The sequence below is a fragment of the Scleropages formosus genome, chromosome 6 (assembly GCF_900964775.1).
Source record: "Scleropages formosus chromosome 6, fSclFor1.1, whole genome shotgun sequence".
Classification (NCBI taxonomy): domain Eukaryota; kingdom Metazoa; phylum Chordata; class Actinopteri; order Osteoglossiformes; family Osteoglossidae; genus Scleropages; species Scleropages formosus.
Window position 1 is genome coordinate 19980346 of NC_041811.1, and position 19043 is coordinate 19999388.

At 43.1% G+C, this 19043-nt stretch overlaps 1 protein-coding gene across 2 annotated transcripts; it reads left to right on the forward strand.

Annotated features, from left to right (window-relative positions):
• The first annotated feature begins 258 nt into the window (after nucleotides 1–258).
• On the forward strand, nucleotides 259–17532 carry LOC108925085 (ras-GEF domain-containing family member 1B). 2 transcript variants are annotated; one of them, XM_018736825.2, is made up of 14 exons: nucleotides 259–334; nucleotides 4159–4341; nucleotides 4505–4627; nucleotides 4975–5112; nucleotides 8055–8267; nucleotides 8479–8553; nucleotides 9757–9852; nucleotides 9934–10036; nucleotides 11479–11558; nucleotides 13161–13256; nucleotides 14339–14434; nucleotides 14680–14803; nucleotides 15271–15343; nucleotides 15989–17532. In XM_018736825.2, the coding sequence occupies exons 2-14, from the start codon at nucleotides 4165–4167 to the stop codon at nucleotides 16011–16013; spliced, it is 1419 nt and encodes a 472-aa protein (XP_018592341.1). In that variant the 5' UTR covers nucleotides 259–334; nucleotides 4159–4164; the 3' UTR covers nucleotides 16014–17532. The 2 variants fall into 2 exon arrangements, with proteins under 2 accessions (XP_018592341.1, XP_018592340.1); XM_018736824.2 differs by having other exon boundaries at nucleotides 260–475; nucleotides 15989–17531.
• The last annotated feature ends 1511 nt before the right edge of the window (nucleotides 17533–19043 follow it).

Below are 19043 nucleotides of genomic sequence, written 5' to 3' on the forward strand. Positions count from 1 at the left end.
CAATAACCGTTATTCTCTTGAAAAGGACAAAAACAAGTGCAGATTTTGTGCCAGTAAAGCCTGGCAAATCTGGCTCCAATTATATTCCAACAAATTCTCATCATTTCCCGTTATCTAGCTGGGCGGCACCTTTAAGGAAAGTGGGAGGGGTCTAGTGGCTCAATATCTCCGCCTCTTTGCTCTGATTGGCTGACGTGCGGAGCGTTTTGAAAAAACCCATTTAAGCAACGCGGCGGCGCTCTTTCCCGGGTTTTCGCACAGTGGTGTTTGAATGCTGACGGCGCTCGGTCTCAGTTAACCGTCGGACGGGAGAAGCAGAATAATACACGCACAGGTACAGTGAATCTGCTGAAGTGACTTGGAAAAAGGACTGAGGATTTACGTTGCTGATGTGCTGCCGCGGCGTTTGACTTCACTAGACCGTAGACGAGCGAAAAGGACATTTCGATCTCCCATCATCAATCCGTATTTTGCGGTGAGTTCCTGCTGCAGATTCCTCGAGTTACGCGCATCATGGATACGGATAGACAGGTTACGTTAGAAACCGGAATGAAGAAGGTAACAAACAGAACTTTGCGATCGCTGTATGGCAGCCAGAGAGTACTGTGTGTGAATGAATGACAAACTTGAGGTTTGCGTTACTTTACTTATTGTTTGATTAGCTTCAAAGCTTGTCATGATTTCTATAACAATATCGCGAAAAAAAGTTCTCAAACTAAAAACATGAACAGAAAAGCTTAAAGCGTCCCGAGAGCCGAGATGCATATACATATTTCACATTTCCAAGAAACACAACTATCAGCTGAAGACTTTTGCTTCTGTTTTGTTACCGATGTGTATAGCAGCGGGCAATGGAATGTTTATTTTTGAAATCGAGGGGAACAGTTGGACTGATCTGAACGGCTTTCAGCTGTGTTGTAAGAAAAAACTGCGGAGAGATCGATGCCCCAAAGCTGTGTGTTTCCACACGTCAAGAAGAAATGAAATCTCGCACATTTCGCAAATAATTCCTCCTTTCCCCCGTGCTCACCTCATGAGAGGTGTATGTTTTCGCGTAAAAATGAACTGCTAGGCTCTTCTCTTGCTCTGGATGCAAAAGTTGTTTTGTTGCTCAGGAGTTTTTATTTTTAAATAAATAAATGTAGCATGCTGCATATTTATTAATACAATCAGTGATGGTAGTGCTTTGTTTTACCCGCTTGTCTTTGCTCTCTTTTTTTTTTTTGTTGTTGTTTACGTGCGGATTGATTGGTCTGATTCCGCATGATCATGTGTTTGTTATTACGAGCGAGCGCTCCATTCCATTACTCATACGGGCCGAGCGCTCAGTCCTTCGCTCAACAACATTGTGATCATGAGTCAGTTTCCTCGCAGCTCAGCGCAGCGGAGCACATGCGAGCGCAGAGGGCTGCGTGTGTTTACTCTGTCTGCGCCCTGCTTTCTGCTGGTAAACAATCGTACTACTTGGCACAGACGCAGGACTACATACACATAACGGTGTCCGGTAATAATAATATATTAAAAAATTTTGTATTCTTATTAATTAATGTTATAGATTCGTGTATATGTACATACATGCATGCATACACATACTCTTCATATAGTATATTCACACATACTGTACGTACGCATACTATCTTTGTCATTACTATATATGTATGTGTGTGTGTGTGTGTGTGTGTGTGTATATGTGTGTGTGTGTATATGTATGTATGTATATACAAATATACATGTATATAGTAATGACCCGACTATAGTCATCCCTTATGTTTTCTTATTTTCTAAAAGTCTCGGTGAGGGGTACAGTGCACACACATTACATAGCAAAAAAATCTTGTGTATCTGTTTATATCATAGTGTCCTTTAAGCATTTGCTGTGTTTCTGAATCCCTTTTATTCTATGGTATTTGTGATATTATTATTATTATTATTATTATTATTATTATTATTATTATTATTATACAGTAGCCTCTGTGTAAAAGCAGGTTCTGCCTGTGAAGTTTGATAAATAACTACATATATATGTGATTGTACTGCCCTGCAGTGGACTGGTGTCTCGTACAGGGTGTACCCCTCCCCTACAGCTGTGTGCCCAGTGCTTCTGGAATAAGCTCCGGTTCACCATGACCCTGCTTAGGATAAGTGGTTTTTGAAATTGGATGGATGGATATGTAATTGGATATTTTTTTTATTTTTTTTTTTTTCAAATTACCTTTAAGGTGCTGTGTTTTGGTGCAATGGAAGGATACCTTGTGTGTAGCATGCAGATGCCCACTTGACTTGTAGGACCGGTGCAACTGTTTTTTTTTTTTTTTTTTTTTCTCCCCCCCACCTTTTCATTTCCACATATGCCCAACTTCGTGGTGCACTTTTAACAGGATTAAGTCCACTTGCAGCTGGTGTCCATAGTTGGAGGCACCTGGAAGTGCCTCTGAAAAGCCAGAGTCGATTTGCATGTGATTCGGACTGGTGGATTGGGACCCCCCCCCAAGGGTTGCTCTTGGGATCCAGCTGGCATCTCCTGTACAGATGCACTCGGAAAGGCAGGTGTGAGGTCATCGGGTTGTGTGCTGTTAAGGGTTCCGAAGAAGCGTGCGTTGGCCTCGTTTCGCAGAACAGATATTTTAAAGAGGAATTTGTTTTTCGATGAGGCTGCAAACTCCTCATTATGTCAGTAAATAAGGGATGGACTCTGTTGTGCAATCTTGTAACGCAACGCAGTCGTTACACACCCGCATTACCTGTTCAGCTGTCTTCTGACTTTCCAGTTTAGCAACTGTTCTGGAAGAGTTTCTCTGTGGGTGTCGCACTGGAGCGTTTGTACATCTTTCTGTGTGACTTGTGAATTAGGCCTCTTGCTTCCCATTGATATTCCTCCACACGGCCGATCTCATTGTCACGTCGGCGTGGGGACACACATGGCGGAACAGATGCGCGGGGGGTCGCCGGAGTGACTTCAGACATGGCAGCCGCCTGTCCTTCTCATGCTAATTTCCGAGGGTGTGCTGAAACGAGAAGCTGGCTGGAGTGGAAATAATGCGCTGTACACGCGCAGCTTCCCCGCAACCCCGTTGACCGTCCTCCCTCCCACCCCTTAACCGCCCACGTTGCTTTCCTTAGTAGAGCTGCCGGTGGCTGTGGATTTGGCAAGTGTTCGCTGTGCCTTTTGCCCCATGCGGGGCCGCTGAATGCTTTTCTTTGTGCGCTTCAGTGACGGGGGGCTCTACCCCTTTGAGTCACAAACGGACCCCTCGCCCTAGGGAGCGGAGCTGGAGTTCTGTTGGGTTGCTCTACGGCCGATCGCTCGCGGTGCGTGAAAGGAGCCCGAGCGGCGGGGCGCCGTGACGTCACAGTGACTTGTGTTGGCACACTGGCTCATTCCCTGGAAAGAAGGCTGCTCGCTAAATGCATTCTTCCCCGAGTGCCCACTTTGTGTCCATTTTGCCCATTTCTCCATTTGTATATGCAGATGTGGGGGTGGGGGCCTTTTAATGGACAAGCAGTGGGCACTTATAGAGGGGGGGGGTCCCAGCAGCATATTGTTGTTTATGTGGGAAAGAAAGACTGAGGCTGCTGCTTTGCTGCTCCATTTAGGTCACAAAGCTCAGGGCCACAGGGGTACAGTATAGTTATTTCATATACAAATTGATCCATTGCCTGGATATACACATAAATTAAGATATTGTGTGACATTAAATAAATACATTTTGTTTTGTAAGTGTCTTGTGTCTTTTATGGCTCAAGTCTGTTGGCACTGTTTTCGGCTCTTTCCGGCCCCCACCCCCCACCCATAAGTCTGTCGACCAGGTGGTTGCCTCTCTTAACCTGCCGGGCTACCTAATCTCTTGAACAGTAGGGGTGAATACTGCACTGTGGTCTTGTTTTTCCCAGTAAGGCTGCTGTGGCTGACTGTAAATACAAAGTGGAAAACTGATCAGATCATGCAAATTTTAAACTTTCTACTTTCGAAAACCCGTATTTACATACAAGCAAAGCAGTTAACAAGGTTTACGTGATCGTGTTTTCAAATTACGTAAAGCTCATGAATCATAGGGAAGGGCCTGTTTCTGTAATTGCGAAGTTCTTAGAAATGGCTTTAGTTTTCTAATTCGCTTTAGCGCCCGTCTAGATTTTTATTGTGCTGTTTTTGTTTAACAGGAAAACATGCCTCAGACACCTCCGTTCACAGGCATGTTTGGCCCTGCCAGTTACAATAACAACGTGTACCAGTCGAAGGAGGAGAGCTACGGGGATCTCTATTACCATGAAAACAACCTAGTGTCTGGGTCCCTGGAGGCTCTCATTCACCACTTAGTCCCCAATGTGGACTACTATCCTGATGTGAGTTTTTTTTGTTTTTTTTTTTTCTTTCTTCCTCTTCATCTTCTTCCCAGCAACATATTGAAGATCGTTATATATGAGGAGACATTGATTGGATAGCATTGTTATAAGCATCTATGGAAATGGAGCCATGCTAAAGTGTTTCTGTTTTCCTATATTCCAGAGGACGTACATCTTTACTTTCCTGCTGAGCTCTCGACTTTTCCTACACCCGTATGAGCTCGTGTCCAAGGTGTACCACCTGTGTGTGGAGCACCAACGGCTCAGTGACCCCCATGCTGACAAGGTAACCAAAAACCAGTGCTGTAGGGCTTTCTTAGTTCCCTTTGCCTCTCCAACATAATCTACACACTCTACAGTTACTGAATGCAAAGTGATGGTCTCTCTTCACTTTTATGTTGATTGAACATTGCAGAGACTACATTAAAATTCAAGGTATATATTCAAAGCCATCTGTTTGAGTTAAAAGTCTGGCCTTATCAAGAATGTTCCTTTCTACCTTTAATCTTATATGAAAAATCTCATTTTTTTTTTTTATTGCCCTCTCACAATGACCCCATAGTCCTCCTTTTAGAGGTGCTGGATACCTCTGGTTACATGTTTCTTACCAGCTTTTCACTCTTTATTCTACAGCTCCGAATGAGGAAGATGGCCCCGAAGATTGTGCAGCTGCTGACTGAGTGGACAGAGACGTTCCCGTATGACTTTAGGGACGAGCGCACGATGCGGGGCCTGAAAGAGCTGACCCATCGCATAACCAGCGGGGATGAGGTGAGTGTCTCCATCAGCGTGCCAGGCTGTCATATCACAGTGGAAAGCATCCTGTTTTGTCTATCGTACACAAGGCTGTTGTGACGAGAAGCTGAGAAATATTTTGGGTAACTGTCTTCATGAATGTATACAGCAGGCATTTGAGTAAAAGACGTTATCCTTTAAACATTTCCTCACTTTCATACCGTGTATTTCGCCGCCTCTGATCATACTGGAGCCAGAGAAAATGTATTCGTGACCTTTTCACTTCATAGTACTGCAAGTTCCTTTGGATCTGGAGTGAATACCTGTTCCAGGCCCCAGGGTGTCTGCGGAATCATTCTGCCAAGAAAAGGGTGATATTTGTTTAGGGTGATGAAATGGACATGGTTTGTCGTTCTAGATGCAGGACATGGGTCCATGTGTATAGAGCAAAGAGGTGGACGTGAAGTTTGAGGGGTGGGTGACAGCGAAGAGAGATGCAACGGTCCGTTGCATAAACAGAAAAGGCACGTTTTTCGAAACCTTGCTGGTCTTTGTCCTCTAGAGCTCATCCTTAGGCAGCAGTTGGATTGTCCAGCTAACGCCTAATGCATACTGGTATATTGTTGTGTTTAGGTCGTGGCTGCTTCAGGAATATGTAGTTGTATCATGTAGATGGTCAGCTGCACTGAAAGGAAGCTTGTTGAAACTGTTGTCCGCAGACTTGCTGTTCAGATTAACACACCGGTGAGGAAGCGGCCTTCTCAAGTCACGTTTCGGGCAATGAAAATATAAAAGTGAATTCAACCAGGATTAGGTGACATCAGCTGTTGGCCTTGAGGTTTTTTTTTTGGGGTGATCATCTTAGTCCTCTAATGGCTTTTGAGGTTGCGTACTTTCACATCAGCATGCATCTGTTTTTGTTGTTTAGCAAGGAGTTTTTGACCAATTAATTCTTTTTCTGTGGAAACATGAACCATGTGTACTTTGAAATTAAAAGTATGTGTTTCTGGTTATATTGTTCTGCAAGCTGGTTGTCACTTCTGGCACCTCACTATGGAAGTCAGAAACTCTAAACCACTAATGTGATCTTTACTAATGGGACTTGTTAAAATACGTGGATTGATGGAAATGCACTGCTGTGTTAATAATGGGTCAGCTGGTGGTGTAGTGGTTAGCGCTATTGCCTTTGGACCCAAAAGTTGCAGGTTTGAGTCTCACCTCCAGCTGTAATACCCTTGAGCAAGGTACTAGCCCTGAATTGCTCCAGTAAAATTACCCAGTTTTATAAATGGGTAAATAATTGTACGTGGCTTAACATTGTAAATTGCTTTGGGGAAAAAACATCGCCTAAATTAATGTATGTTCGCACATTTCGATAAGCATCACATAACCCAGCTCTTCCACTTCTTACATTGAATGCACTAAGCATCTGCAGAAGCACATGAGTTGTCGGGGCTGCTGTAAATTTAGCCTTCAGATGGACTGCTGCAGCTTCTCTTGCGGATTTTGGGTTTGGAGGCAGCGTTCAGATGACCACTACTGGCCTTTGAGCTGGTGGACCACAAAGCTCAGGCAAGATGGTGAAAGCCCATATTAGATCATCCAACATCTGCTTGCAGACCACACTTGCTTCGCTTAAAGTCCTTAATCTTGCAAAGTCTTTCATTATGGAAGCGAATAACTTGTGGAACGAGAACCCAAATGAGGCTGGATCTGCGGTTCTGGCTTTCAGGATCTGAGCGCACGTGTCTCGGTGAAGTTGTGAGCCTTCCACTGGCACCCATTCTGCTTGGTTGTTTCATGTTGGTCGGCCAAAAAGTGCAAATGGAGAATTAACTGGATGGCTTGGCAGAGGTCTTGCCATGACCCCTCCTGTTGCTTTATCTCTGGCTCAATGTTAACCCTGGTAGCCCAGAGAAACTGGTGTTTCAAACACTCAGGATCACACACTTATTCATTTAGTTGACACTTCTTTCTCCAAAGCAACTTGCAATGTTAAGGTTATTACAGCCTTACAATTAATTATCCATTTATACAGCTGAGTAGTTTTACTGGAGCAATTTAGGGTAAGTACCTACCTGAAGGGTACTATAGCTGGAGATCAAACCTGCAACCTTTGGATCGAGAGGCAGTAGCGCACACCACTACGCTACCCCCTGGTCACACAAAGTAAATGCAATGCAACTCATTTAAATAAAGAAGAAAAGAGGAGAGAGAGCGAGAGAGAGGAAAAAAAAAATCTGAAGTCATAACAGGGCTTGAATTTAACAAATGGGTCAATTTCTTGAAAAATTAAGTTTCTCAGATTTCAGGCTGTAGTTTTGCACATACTGTACAACTACATTATAGAATATGAATGCTTGGATCATAAGGAGTGCAATGTCAGGGCACATCAGCTGTTAAAGCCTTTTAACAGTGGAGCAAAGTAAACAAAGTCTATCTGCCATATATATGAGGCATCCTTCCTCATTTACATTTTTTGCACTTGGTTTATTGATGCTGATTTGGCTTCTCCATCATAGTGATAGTCACAGAGAGGATGTAAAATACAGTACAAATATAGGATGACTCATAGTTCTGTTTCTGATGCTTTACAGACTCAATCTAGCTATAGCGATAACCTCACTGTACCGGATTGATTGATAGGGGAGAGTTCGATTTCCCAAGTGCTTGGGCATCACTGTGACAGCTCCAAACAGCCATGTGGACTTCCTACAGAGGCCTGACACATTCATCACACAAGAGGCTGTGAAATAAATTGCTTTCTGCTTGCTGCCAAACTCCAGGTGTGAGCACATCCAGGTTGTGATTCTCAAAAGCAAACGTGCTGGAGTTTGGATGGGAATGATCTGAGACCTGGACGACCCCGGCCGTAACCACTGGTGGAGAAGTCGAGCGCAGATTTGTGAAACCGCGCTTGCAGCGATTTGCTAACAATGTGCACTGTTTTTTTTTTTTTTTTTCTGGTCTCTCTTCAGCTGTACCGGAAGGCTGTCCACCAGATGATACAGAGCTTGATTCGTAAGCTGACCGCACTTAGCCAGTACGAGGAAGCGCTGGCGAAGATTAACGCCACTGCTGCGGATAGGCTTACTGTGCTGAAGGCCAAGCCCCAGTCCATCCAGAGGGACATCCTGACCATCTGCAATGACCCTTTTACTCTTGCCCAGCAGCTCACCCACATAGAGCTGGTTAGAGGCCCTCCCTGTCCTCTGTCTGCTTGCACTGTCCTGGACACACATTGTATCATGCCTTTTTTGTTTTAAAATCACCTATTGCTAAAATATGTTGTATTGTCTTATACCAGAAATTAATTCAGCTAATTTCAGGCAGATTTACTGTAAACTTTGCAATGTAATAGGCATATGTATTTATATGAATTGGTTTTGTTCCTCTTCTTAGGAGAGACTAAGCTACATTGGACCTGAAGAATTTGTACAAGCCTTTATTCAGAAAGGCCCTTTGGACAATAACAAGGTAATAGTTTCAATATTTATTAAACAAGTGTTTGTTTGGCTCCATTTTTGTTTACAGAGGAGCTTCACAAATTACAGTTGTTACTGTGCGAATTTGACATTTGACCCCTTACTGTTGGAGCGGGACAAGCTTTGAGTGAAATTTCCAGTTCATTTTCTGAAATCATCCATATCTGGGGGGAGAGAATGGAATAAGATTTTAGATTATTAGTCTGATATCAAATTCATTATCAGGCCCCTCGGGGGTGCGGTGGCGCAGTGGGTTGGACCACAGTCCTGCTCTCCGGTGGGTCTGGGGTTCGAGTCCCGCTTGGGGTGCCTTGCGACGGACTGGCGTCCCGTCCTGGGTGTGTCCCCTCCCCCTCCGGCCTTACGCCCTGAGTTGCCGGGTTAGGCTCCGGTTCCCCGTGACCCCGTATGGGACAAGCGGTTCTGAAAATGTGTGTGTGTGTGTGTATCAGGCCCCAAGTCTAAATTGTAACTGAGAGGTATTTGACAAAATTTCTGGCCATTCTCTTGGTCAGTACAATGATGCTTTCTCAACAGCTGTGGAATGAAGATGTAATATAGGCCACACAAGTTTTCTATTCCCATCGTAGGTCTGCTCACCAAGGCCTTTTATGTTAAAACATCTTAATTTCCGAATTTTATTGCAATATCTTAGCAACCGCTCTGCAGTTTGGGATTCAAGGTTTATCTGGAGTGGCGCATTCCGAAGCAAATGCCGACAGCTTTTCCCCTGCTAGGCAACAGCAGCCTTTGTGATTTGGCGCGCTTTCGCTGTGAATGACCTCCCAGAGCCCCTCCTCCACCTTCTCTCTGCTGGCCTGACACATGAGAGTGGGACCTAAAGCCATTTTATGTTGCTGATTCTGCCAGAATGGCTGTGAAGTCCAACCAGCCAATGTGTGGCCGGGACCCACAACAGTCACCGTAGGAAAATCATTGGTGTCTGAGCAACTGGGGCATGAAAGAAGGGTCTCCCCCCCCCACTCATCCACACAAACACGGGGACTGACAGCCAGGAATTGCTTTTTCTGGTTGATGTGAACAAGAAACCTTTGTGAGCATGAGCTCCAGAAATGCAAAAAACAATTTCTGCATTGCATTGATCTTCCATGCTATTATGCTGTCTCAGAGGACCTATCAATCATTTCATTTTATTGATCTGTCGAACTACTTTTGCATGCTTGTGCTCCCACAGAGCCGATTCAGCGACCGCAAGAAAGCGAGTAACCTGGAGGCATATGTGGAGTGGTTCAACAGGCTCAGTTACCTGGTTGCCACAGAGATCTGCATGGTCAGTTCTGTGTCCATCATCATGATATCGTGTCTTCCCTCCCATTCAGCGCTTTAATCAATCTCTTGTACCCCATTTCAGCCTGTAAAGAAAAAACATAGAGCAAGAGTCATTGAGTTCTTCATAGATGTTGCTCGGGAGTGCTTCAACATCGGCAACTTCAACTCTCTTATGGCCATTATTTGTAAGTACAGTTTTAGGCAGGCTTTCTGTCCTGCTCCATGACTGTTGGTGTTGTTAAAAACCATTCAGTAGTCTGTTGGACTGTTTAACTTGAGTCAGACAGACAGACAGTACAGGCAGTTTTCAGGATTTTGGTGCTCTCATGTAGAGGACACAGGAGAGCCAGCTGGCTGGCTAGTGATTTAGACCCTGGGGTGAGGGAGAACAGGGCCAGGGTGCTCTGGAGGACCCTCCTGCAGGCAGATGGTCAGAAGGGTACTGGGAAACCTGCTGGATGAAAAGAGGCAAGCCAGCTGTCCTGTGCCCTGACCCTCCCTTGGGATTCTGCCCAAGGCAAAGGCCTTATGGAAGCCCAGTTCTGGGAAACAGAAGGGTGAAATTAGTATCCACAAAATAAAAGAACCATCGTGAGAACGGTTGGCAGTGTTCAGGTTGTGTTTTATAGCATGCGACTCGGGCATTGTTTTACTGTCTGTGGCTGTGCCTCGTTCTCCTGATGACTGGCTGCAGATGGGCTGTTAATGGGATTCTCCGTTTTACTGTTTTTTTTTTTTTTTTTTTTTTTTTTTTTTTTTAGTGTTTCTATAGCCAGTACCTGTTAATGCTCAAGAGTTTTCTTTTGACAAAAGTTGTTCCTCATCTTGGGGAATGGTTCATTAAACAGTGTTTGTTTCTGCCAAGCAAACAAGCGTTTCAAAAGCATCAACTGTCTCATTTCTCTATATAATAAAAGAGAAATGAATGAGTCAGCTATCATTCCTTCAGGGTTTGTTTATTTCTGCATAAATGTTGCACTGACTGAACACTGGTGGTTCAATATGTGATGTTACTTTTAATACAGCTGTATTCACACACTGGGGGGGGGGGGGGGTGTAGTGGCACAGCGGGTTTGGTCGGGTCCCGCTCTGTGCTGGGTCTGGGGTTCGAGCCCTGTTTGGGGTACCTTGTGGCAGACTGGCGTACTCTGCACCCCGTGCTGTCGGGCTAGGCCCCGGCTTGCTGTGACCTCGTTCGGGACAAGCAGTTTCAGACGCGTGCGTGCACATACATGCCATTAGTGTTAGATGCTGATGCTCTTTAGAGTCTCATGGTGATTTATAGTTTTAGGGGAGAGAGCACTTTTCACCGCCCCTGGCGCAGTGTGTCTGTGTCCACTGGGACCAGGGAGTCAAACCATCGTCACATTCTGGATAGCTGTGCCGTCTTTTCAACATGCCACCCTTACGTACCCCATTACCATATGTTAAACATGCCGCCAGAGATGTGACTGTGGCCTTTATTCTATTTTGTCGACAGAGGCTGTTTGTCTGTCTTTGGAAAGGACTAAGGAGATGGGAGACAAAGGGCACAGAAATGAATTGTGGATGGGGGTGGTCTCTCTGTTTGAATGCCTCCTCCTCCATGTGTTGACCTGTTCTCCCCCCCGTGTTCCTCTGTCCACAGCTGGGATGAACATGAGTCCCGTGTCCCGACTGAAGAAGACCTGGGGCAAAGTCAAAACGGCCAAGTTTGATATCCTAGAGGTAAGGTTGACACGTGCTTTTGCAAAGGGTGCTTAATGACCGACCCCTATGTTCAGTAGTAATGTTAATAACTGAAACCTAGAAAACACTTGGTTGTTTTCATTTAACAACACAGAGGAGGAAATAAAGATGATGTAGCTTCAATTATGCTAATTAGAATGTTCAAACTTTTCATTTGTTAGAATTTTTTTGAGGGCACTTGCTTTCAAAAAGTTTCCTTTGCCTTGAATCTATCATAGAGATTCAAATGAAACTCACCTTCTCAGACATGCTACTGACTGTTTAACTCAATAGCATATCTTTTTAGTCCTGTACATCTGTTACCCCTTATGCACTGGCAAATTCGAAGTAACTGTAGCTTTATTACGAAGAGTTTTAGGATTCCCTCATATTTTTCTTTACCTTTTCTCAAGTCATTCTAACAGAGCAAAAGAACTTTTACAGTTAAATTTATTAATTCAGCTGATTCTTTTCTCAAGTGACACATTAAAAAAAAATTGCTCCAATGGCTCAAAATAATTACAGATTTTCCAAAGTGCTAAAACAGATTACTTTAATTTCATAGCGAAGGCCAGGTGTTTGAAATAATGTACAGCTGGAAACTGGCAATGTTCCTGATGTCCAAAAAATAGTTTTGGTGATGTGTGATTAATATTTGCAATTTTATGTTCATGGTATATTCTCTGCTTTGTCTGAGGTTCTCACTGTCAATAAGACTAATCTGAATAAATAAACAGTAAAATGAAGAGATGTTTTGATTAAGGATAGTCTTTCACTCTGTTTTCAGACTTTTAATCTAATTTCAGATTCTTATAAGACATTTACATTTCTTTGCCATATCCGACTGTGCTTGAATATCAAACGGGAAAACAAATGTAAGCCCCTAGTTGGAGCTTCAGTGAAAGACTTGAGCATCCAGAGGCACCTGCCACATACCACAGAATGCTTTATGCTCCTGGTACCGTGAAAAAGGTTGTTCTTTCTTCAAAGAGCCTGAAACCAACAGGTTGTGGGATCAGCAAACCGTTTTCTAATGCCTTTATAGCCCAGGCTGCCCTGACGTCTTGCGGGGGCTGCGTCCTCCAGAAGGGCAACGTTTTGAAATGTAAATAATTTCCCGCACTCAGAGCCGACCTTTGGGGCCTGTGGCTTGGCAGTGTGCACTGGTTGGGGTGTGGGGCCCACTTCCTATGTTAATGGATTCCGTGTTGAGCCCATTAAATCCCCTCAGTGCGTTTGTACAGATGGCGAGGGGCGAGTAATTCCTGAGTCTCTCCCCAAGCTTGGAAGTCAATAGGTTATGGGATCTGGCCCTTTGGTGGGCTGGTGCCAAATGGCTCCTGGGGTCATCAGCAGGGATTTCTACCTCAATCCAGTGAACTGGCTTTTGAGATCCTGAGAGAGATCTTAGCTTTGAGATGCTTGGGCCCTCACCTTGTATTGAGAAAGCCCAAAAAATCCCACCAAACACAAGGTATCGGGTTGCACAGTGCACATACTGAACAAATGAGGACATGTTAGTCTTTCTGTGGCTGTAGCTACATGCAGTAATCAAGGTCATATAGACCTAATCAGCTTACGATGTTCTGTTTTCTATTGCAGCACCAGATGGATCCATCCAGCAATTTCTACAACTACCGCACAGCATTGCGGGGTGCCACTCAGAGGTCCATAACAGCACACACCAGCCGAGAGAAGGTAAGTCCTCCCTCCTCAGTCCAGCTATTGTGCAAGCTCTTAGTCATTATTACTGTACACACACTTTGGGTTTCTGGTATGGTTTGAGTGTCTCGATCTTGGCATATGTAGTCTGAAATAGTGTCTGTGGGATTTATGAAAAACAAAAACACATTGCCTAAGCTGATCTGAGAGGGCCTGAGAAGAAAACAGACAAACATGGTACATTTCACAGCTTCAAGAGAAATAAGTCAACAGTGAAAGGAGTGAGATTGAAATCACAATGTGTTGGCGTTTAAAAACATCAGCCTGTTTTTGAGGATTACATAACTTTGTTTTTGGAGTAAAGGCCGAGAGGTTATGATGCATGGGTCATGTAAAGGCTTGAAAAAAGCCATTTCCTGTTTCAGATATGATGATCTCCCATGAAGTTTGACTTGGCTTTAGTGAAGATGTAGAACACAGCGCATTGAAATAAGTGTTGCCTAAAATAGCAAGAGCCTAGTGAACATATCGCATTCAAAGAGTCGCTCTTGCACAATGAGACGGCACTCCCCCATACACAGTTGGAAGCATACACACTCGGTCTAGCCTGTGTCATTAATCTGTCCTTTGGGACTTGAGCGTTAGATCATTCCCGGACATCAGATATTGTTTACCCCCTTCTGTACAGCCTTGTTGTTATGCAATGAACTTTCTTACTCCCAGGGTCCAGATTCCACAAGAAACAACCTTCATAGTGGGGATGAGAATTAACTGTAGCAGAATTTCACATTTGGAGGCTCCCTACCCACTGCCAGCTTTTCTTTACCTCCCACATCATGCATGTTTCGTCAGCCCTGCGGAGATGGCTTTGCACAGAGAGTGCTTTTTGTCCTCGTGCCATCAAAAGCTGTCAGGCAGCCCATTAATGTCACTATCGCAAGGTCTCCAGCTTTGCTAGGGCCGTATCGGGCAAAGTGCACAGGAGGCTGGATATATTCTGAGCGGGATTTATAAATAATTCTAGGTGTGCATGTCATAGATTCTTATATCCATTTTATCTCTGTTGAGTTTGCCTAGAAATTGCTTTTAAGGCCTGTATTCTGTGTTTTGTTCTACAGATTGTTATTCCATTCTTCAGCTTATTAATCAAGGATATTTACTTCCTCAATGAAGGATGTGCCAACCTGCTTCCCAATGGACATGTTAACTTTGAAGTAAGGCTCATCTTAGAAGCATCAAGTCTTGCTGAAATTTTATTGTCGTGTCTGTTTATAAGACTTGTAAGATCTCTATATAGTTCACATTTGAGGAATGTCTGACAAGATAAACTAAGGAAAACATTTCTTCAGTTACAACATCAATTCTGAGTTCCTGTTAATGACTACAGTAGCTAATGGTGATGATACAGTATATTTCATCAGTGTTTGTAACTCAGGGTTTTTATTTTCCTCTCTCTCAGAAATTCTGGGAACTGGCCAAACAGGTGAGCGAGTTCATGACATGGAAGCAGGTGGAGTGTCCTTTTGAAAGAGACCGCAAGATCCTGCAGTACCTTCTGACTGTGCCAGTGTTCACTGAGGACGGTAAGTTGTCTTTAGATCAGCCAACTATTGCTATAGGTGTGGGTTTACCCTGTCGTGCAGCATGCCCGAGAGTAGTTAAGAAATTGATTCACGCTTCTGTTTCATGCTCATTCACATGCCTCCATCTGTTGCTGTTCCTTCAATTTGCATGATACAACTCATGCGTTAGCTAAGCTCTGCTGGCTGGTGAATCTCGATCCAACTAAAGCTAACAGAATTAACTGACCCCAACCCATGCTTTTCAGCAGTCAAGAGAGCGTATTGATTTTATCTTTATACTTGTCTTGTCCATCTGCCATATACAAAGCATCCATTGTTACTGTCAGTGAATATACTCCCTATGTAGCACCAGGGTGTCCAATTCAGTCTCTTTGTGAAACGAAGGAGTCCCAAAAGGCTGCGTCTTGCACTCAAATGTAGTGTAGATGCAGAAAAAGTGAGTGATAATGGCTGTCCTTCTTTCGCAGCCCTGTACCTGGCCTCATATGAGAGTGAGGGCCCTGAGAATAACATCGAGAAGGACAGTTGGAAATCTCTCAGGTGCGTATTGGAAGGAAGAAAATCGGCTGCATCAGTCGGATTCAGTGACAACTCCATGAGCGATAGAAATTGACTTTCATTTCGAAAACTTCGCTTAGTCTAGAATTTAAAACAAGCCCACATGCCAGACTTTTCATCTCAGTGGTTGTGTTTGCTTGTTTGAAAATGTATCGATGGAAGGTACAATTACTTGCATTATTACTTCTATGAGTTTAGTGTATTGTCTGACTGGGAGAATTCCTATCAGCCTTATTTTGAAGGGACTATAAAGCTTCTGCAGACATGCAGATCATTTATATTTACTTTATAGCCATTCATAAACTCATTAAATGAGTTCCACAAATAGTGGTCATTTGTAATAGCTCAGTAAATGATTATGTGAGATGCTGCCATTCTGCGGGTGTCACAAACACATTTGTTGAAGCTAAACTAAAGCACCACCAAATGTTTCATACACAACCCTGTACTAATTATGCAAAGGAGTGGAATGTTTTCGTGTAATTAAATAATTTCCCTCCCTTTCTTTAACAGTCTACGTAATCATTAGTAAAAGCTTTCAGCAGTAGCAACAGATTCATGTGTATATACACTTCTTACGTTTTTTTTTTCCTTCTTCCCTCTAACGGTTTGCTTCCTCCTTTTCAGGTCTGCTCTACTGAGTAGAGTATGAATATTAAAACACTGAAGAAGCTCTGTATATCTTTCTGAACAATGAAAGTATCTCCAAATGAAGGAACTGAAACTCTGGAACTGGCTGCGCCCAGGGCCAGTATGCTCAACAGTAATATCTGTGTAACATATCAAAGACGGACATGTTTTTGCTGCTATAGTCTGGTATTTCAGGAAAGATTTTGGAATCTTAATAAAAATAACTAATTGTTGCCATAAAAGAAGCCAAGAATTTACTGTTGTGCTTTTCACATATGCCTAAGGGGGACAGATCAGCTGACAGAAGTTCATACTGTAGTGTTAGGGATTTTGGGTACTGTTAATGAAAGTTATTTGGAGAAGTAATTATGAAATGTATCTTCGGAAAGAAGAGGCAGGAGTTGGCTGCTGGTTGGCTCACTCAACAGGACTGGTTTGACAGCTGCTTTAGAAAACCAGCATTGCATGCACTGCAAAGGCAGTGCAGATTATCACTAAAAGATGTAAACCTGAAACTGCTCAAGCTAACATTTATACTTTTGTTACGATGTACTTTTTTCTACATGTTAAAATGAGTACAGTGTCATTGTGTAACCCAGTGTGGTTGGTTCTTTTCTTTTTTTTTTTGTGTGTGTGAAGTTTCGAAGTGTGTTAAATGCACTGAGTACATTTAACAGTTATTGATGTCATTTATTGTGATGTGCAAAGCCCTTGTAAAAACACTGCTCCCACCCCCCCCCCTTCTGTCCTCAGTACCACTCGACCCAACCCCAGAGTCCTCTTGAGGGCATGTAACATGAAGGTTAATGGACTGGATGCATGGTTATCGAGTAAACATGTTTTCTGGTGTTTGGTGTAATTGCCTGGAGTAAATATAGCGCTGAAGCACTACTAGTGTTATGTGATTAAGATTATCCCCTCGGTGAGAATAGGTTTCTCTCTATCAGAGATCCACCCCTTCTAGCCCCCAACAAAAATTGTGCACAGAACACAAAATAAGCAAAAATCCACATTTTGATGATAGGAAAGAGTTTAGAGGGAATTAGCAAAATAGAACTGTGTGCATAGCTGATGTTGCATATAAAACTGTATAGGAGAGCCAGGAGTCAGTATTCTTCACTACAGTCACTCATTACTGTTAATGTGCTGCAATTTTTTTAAAAAATTTCATTCCATTTCCATGTGTTATTTATGGGTATCTTTTCCCAGCAGGTATTCTGTGTGCTTTGTTCTTAGGTATTTTGCTGCTTTTATACGATACTATTCGTATTTAAATTTTGTAGAAGATAAGCTTGTCTTTTAGTAGGTAATTTTGTTGCCAATTTTTAAAAAAAAAAAAAATGTATATTTTTGTTTGTGGGGGAAAACGATTTTAAGGGTACTTAAATGAAGTTTGCTGGCTTTTTTCCTTTACACAAAATGAAATGGTAAACTAAATTTGTTTACAGTATTGTTTCCATGAATTCTTTATAACTGATGAAAATACATAAATGAGACCTTTAATAAAAGACAAACTACACCAATATTCAGCTGAACTCACTGGTTTGTCAAAATGAGTATAAAACATTAGTGCTTGTATAACTACTAATCATACAAACTGCACCTTGTAACGTTGGTAACTATGCTTTTTGAATGGTATAAAACTTTTGATTTCACAATGCCTTATCCAGGATCTGCTTTATATAAGCCCTATATTGATCAAAGAATGTCCAAGAGCATTAAAAGCACCCATTAAAAAAAAAAAAAGGGGGGGGGGGGGAGTAAGACTCATTAGGAGTAATGAGCAAGGCCTCTCCTAGTCAAACATAAATTCAGTTTGAACATAGTGAAATATTAATTTGATGAGCTTAAAGGCAGGACTGTATGATGGTAAATCATCTCCCAACCAAATGTGGGAATGAACAGAACATGAATGAAAGGGCATATGAGGACACACAGCAATAAAGACTCACCTGCAGAAAAAGATATTTGGTCAAAGTTGTAGCTACTTAGGAGCAGGAAATTATGACCTACTCGAAATTAACAAATTACAGTGCAAAAGAAAAACCAAAGAACATTTTAATAAGCTGTGTTACTGGGGAGTGTCATGTTTGAGTGGGAAAATGGGTTTATTGTAAATAGTTGCACTGTGGGTGTGCTGCAGGGACTCTCATGGAATATAATGGTGTGAGTATGTAGGCCAATGTGGGAAAAGAAGGCTGTTGACTCATGGCAACTCTATGCATACTTGTCCTGAAAAGCATCTAGTCTTCTGCCAACCAGCTAAGACTTGAAAGTGAGACATCCATGACTGTTGTGATTGTGTTGATCACCCCATAGCAGGTCTTCCTCTTCTATGTTGACCTTCCACTTTGCCCAGCATGATGTGTCCAAAGTAACAAAGTTGAAGCAGTCCTGCAAAACCCATACATTTCTTTTCCAGGCTGTCCAGGGTAAATGCAGGATTCTTTGCCAGCGCCATAGTTCAAAGGCGTCTATTCTCTTCCTGTCTAACTTCTTCACTGTCCAATTCTTGCATACGTATGATGCGACTGAGAAGACCATGGCTTGAACTAGTCGGACTTTTGCGTACAGAGTCACATCCCTGCACTTGAGAATTTTGTGTAAGCTCTTCATGGCAGTTTTGCCCAGAGCAATTGGTAGTTGGATTTCCTGGCTGCTTGTTACTTCTTTATTGATTATTGATTGAAGTAGACTCATGTTATCTACTATCCACAGAGTTTTCGTGGCAGGATACGGAAGTAGATTGTCAGGCCTTTCTTCTGCGCAGTTGATGTTGGTGTTGTTGCCGTTGTCACTGAAATGCGATCCTCTGTTGTCAACACCGACCCATACTGCTGCTGTCCAGTATGAGGTTCACTGAACTTTATCTGACGGCTAACCGTTGGTCTTCCTGATAAGGTTGAACCCGAAGGAGTGTTACTCCAGTCAGTATAGCCCTTTGGGTCACAGCAGTGCACAAGCCCGACCACTACAAGGCGACAGCTATCAAGCGGCAAAGAAGACTGAGGGGTTTTAATGAGGTTGAGAAAGGTAGTTTGATGTTCAGGTC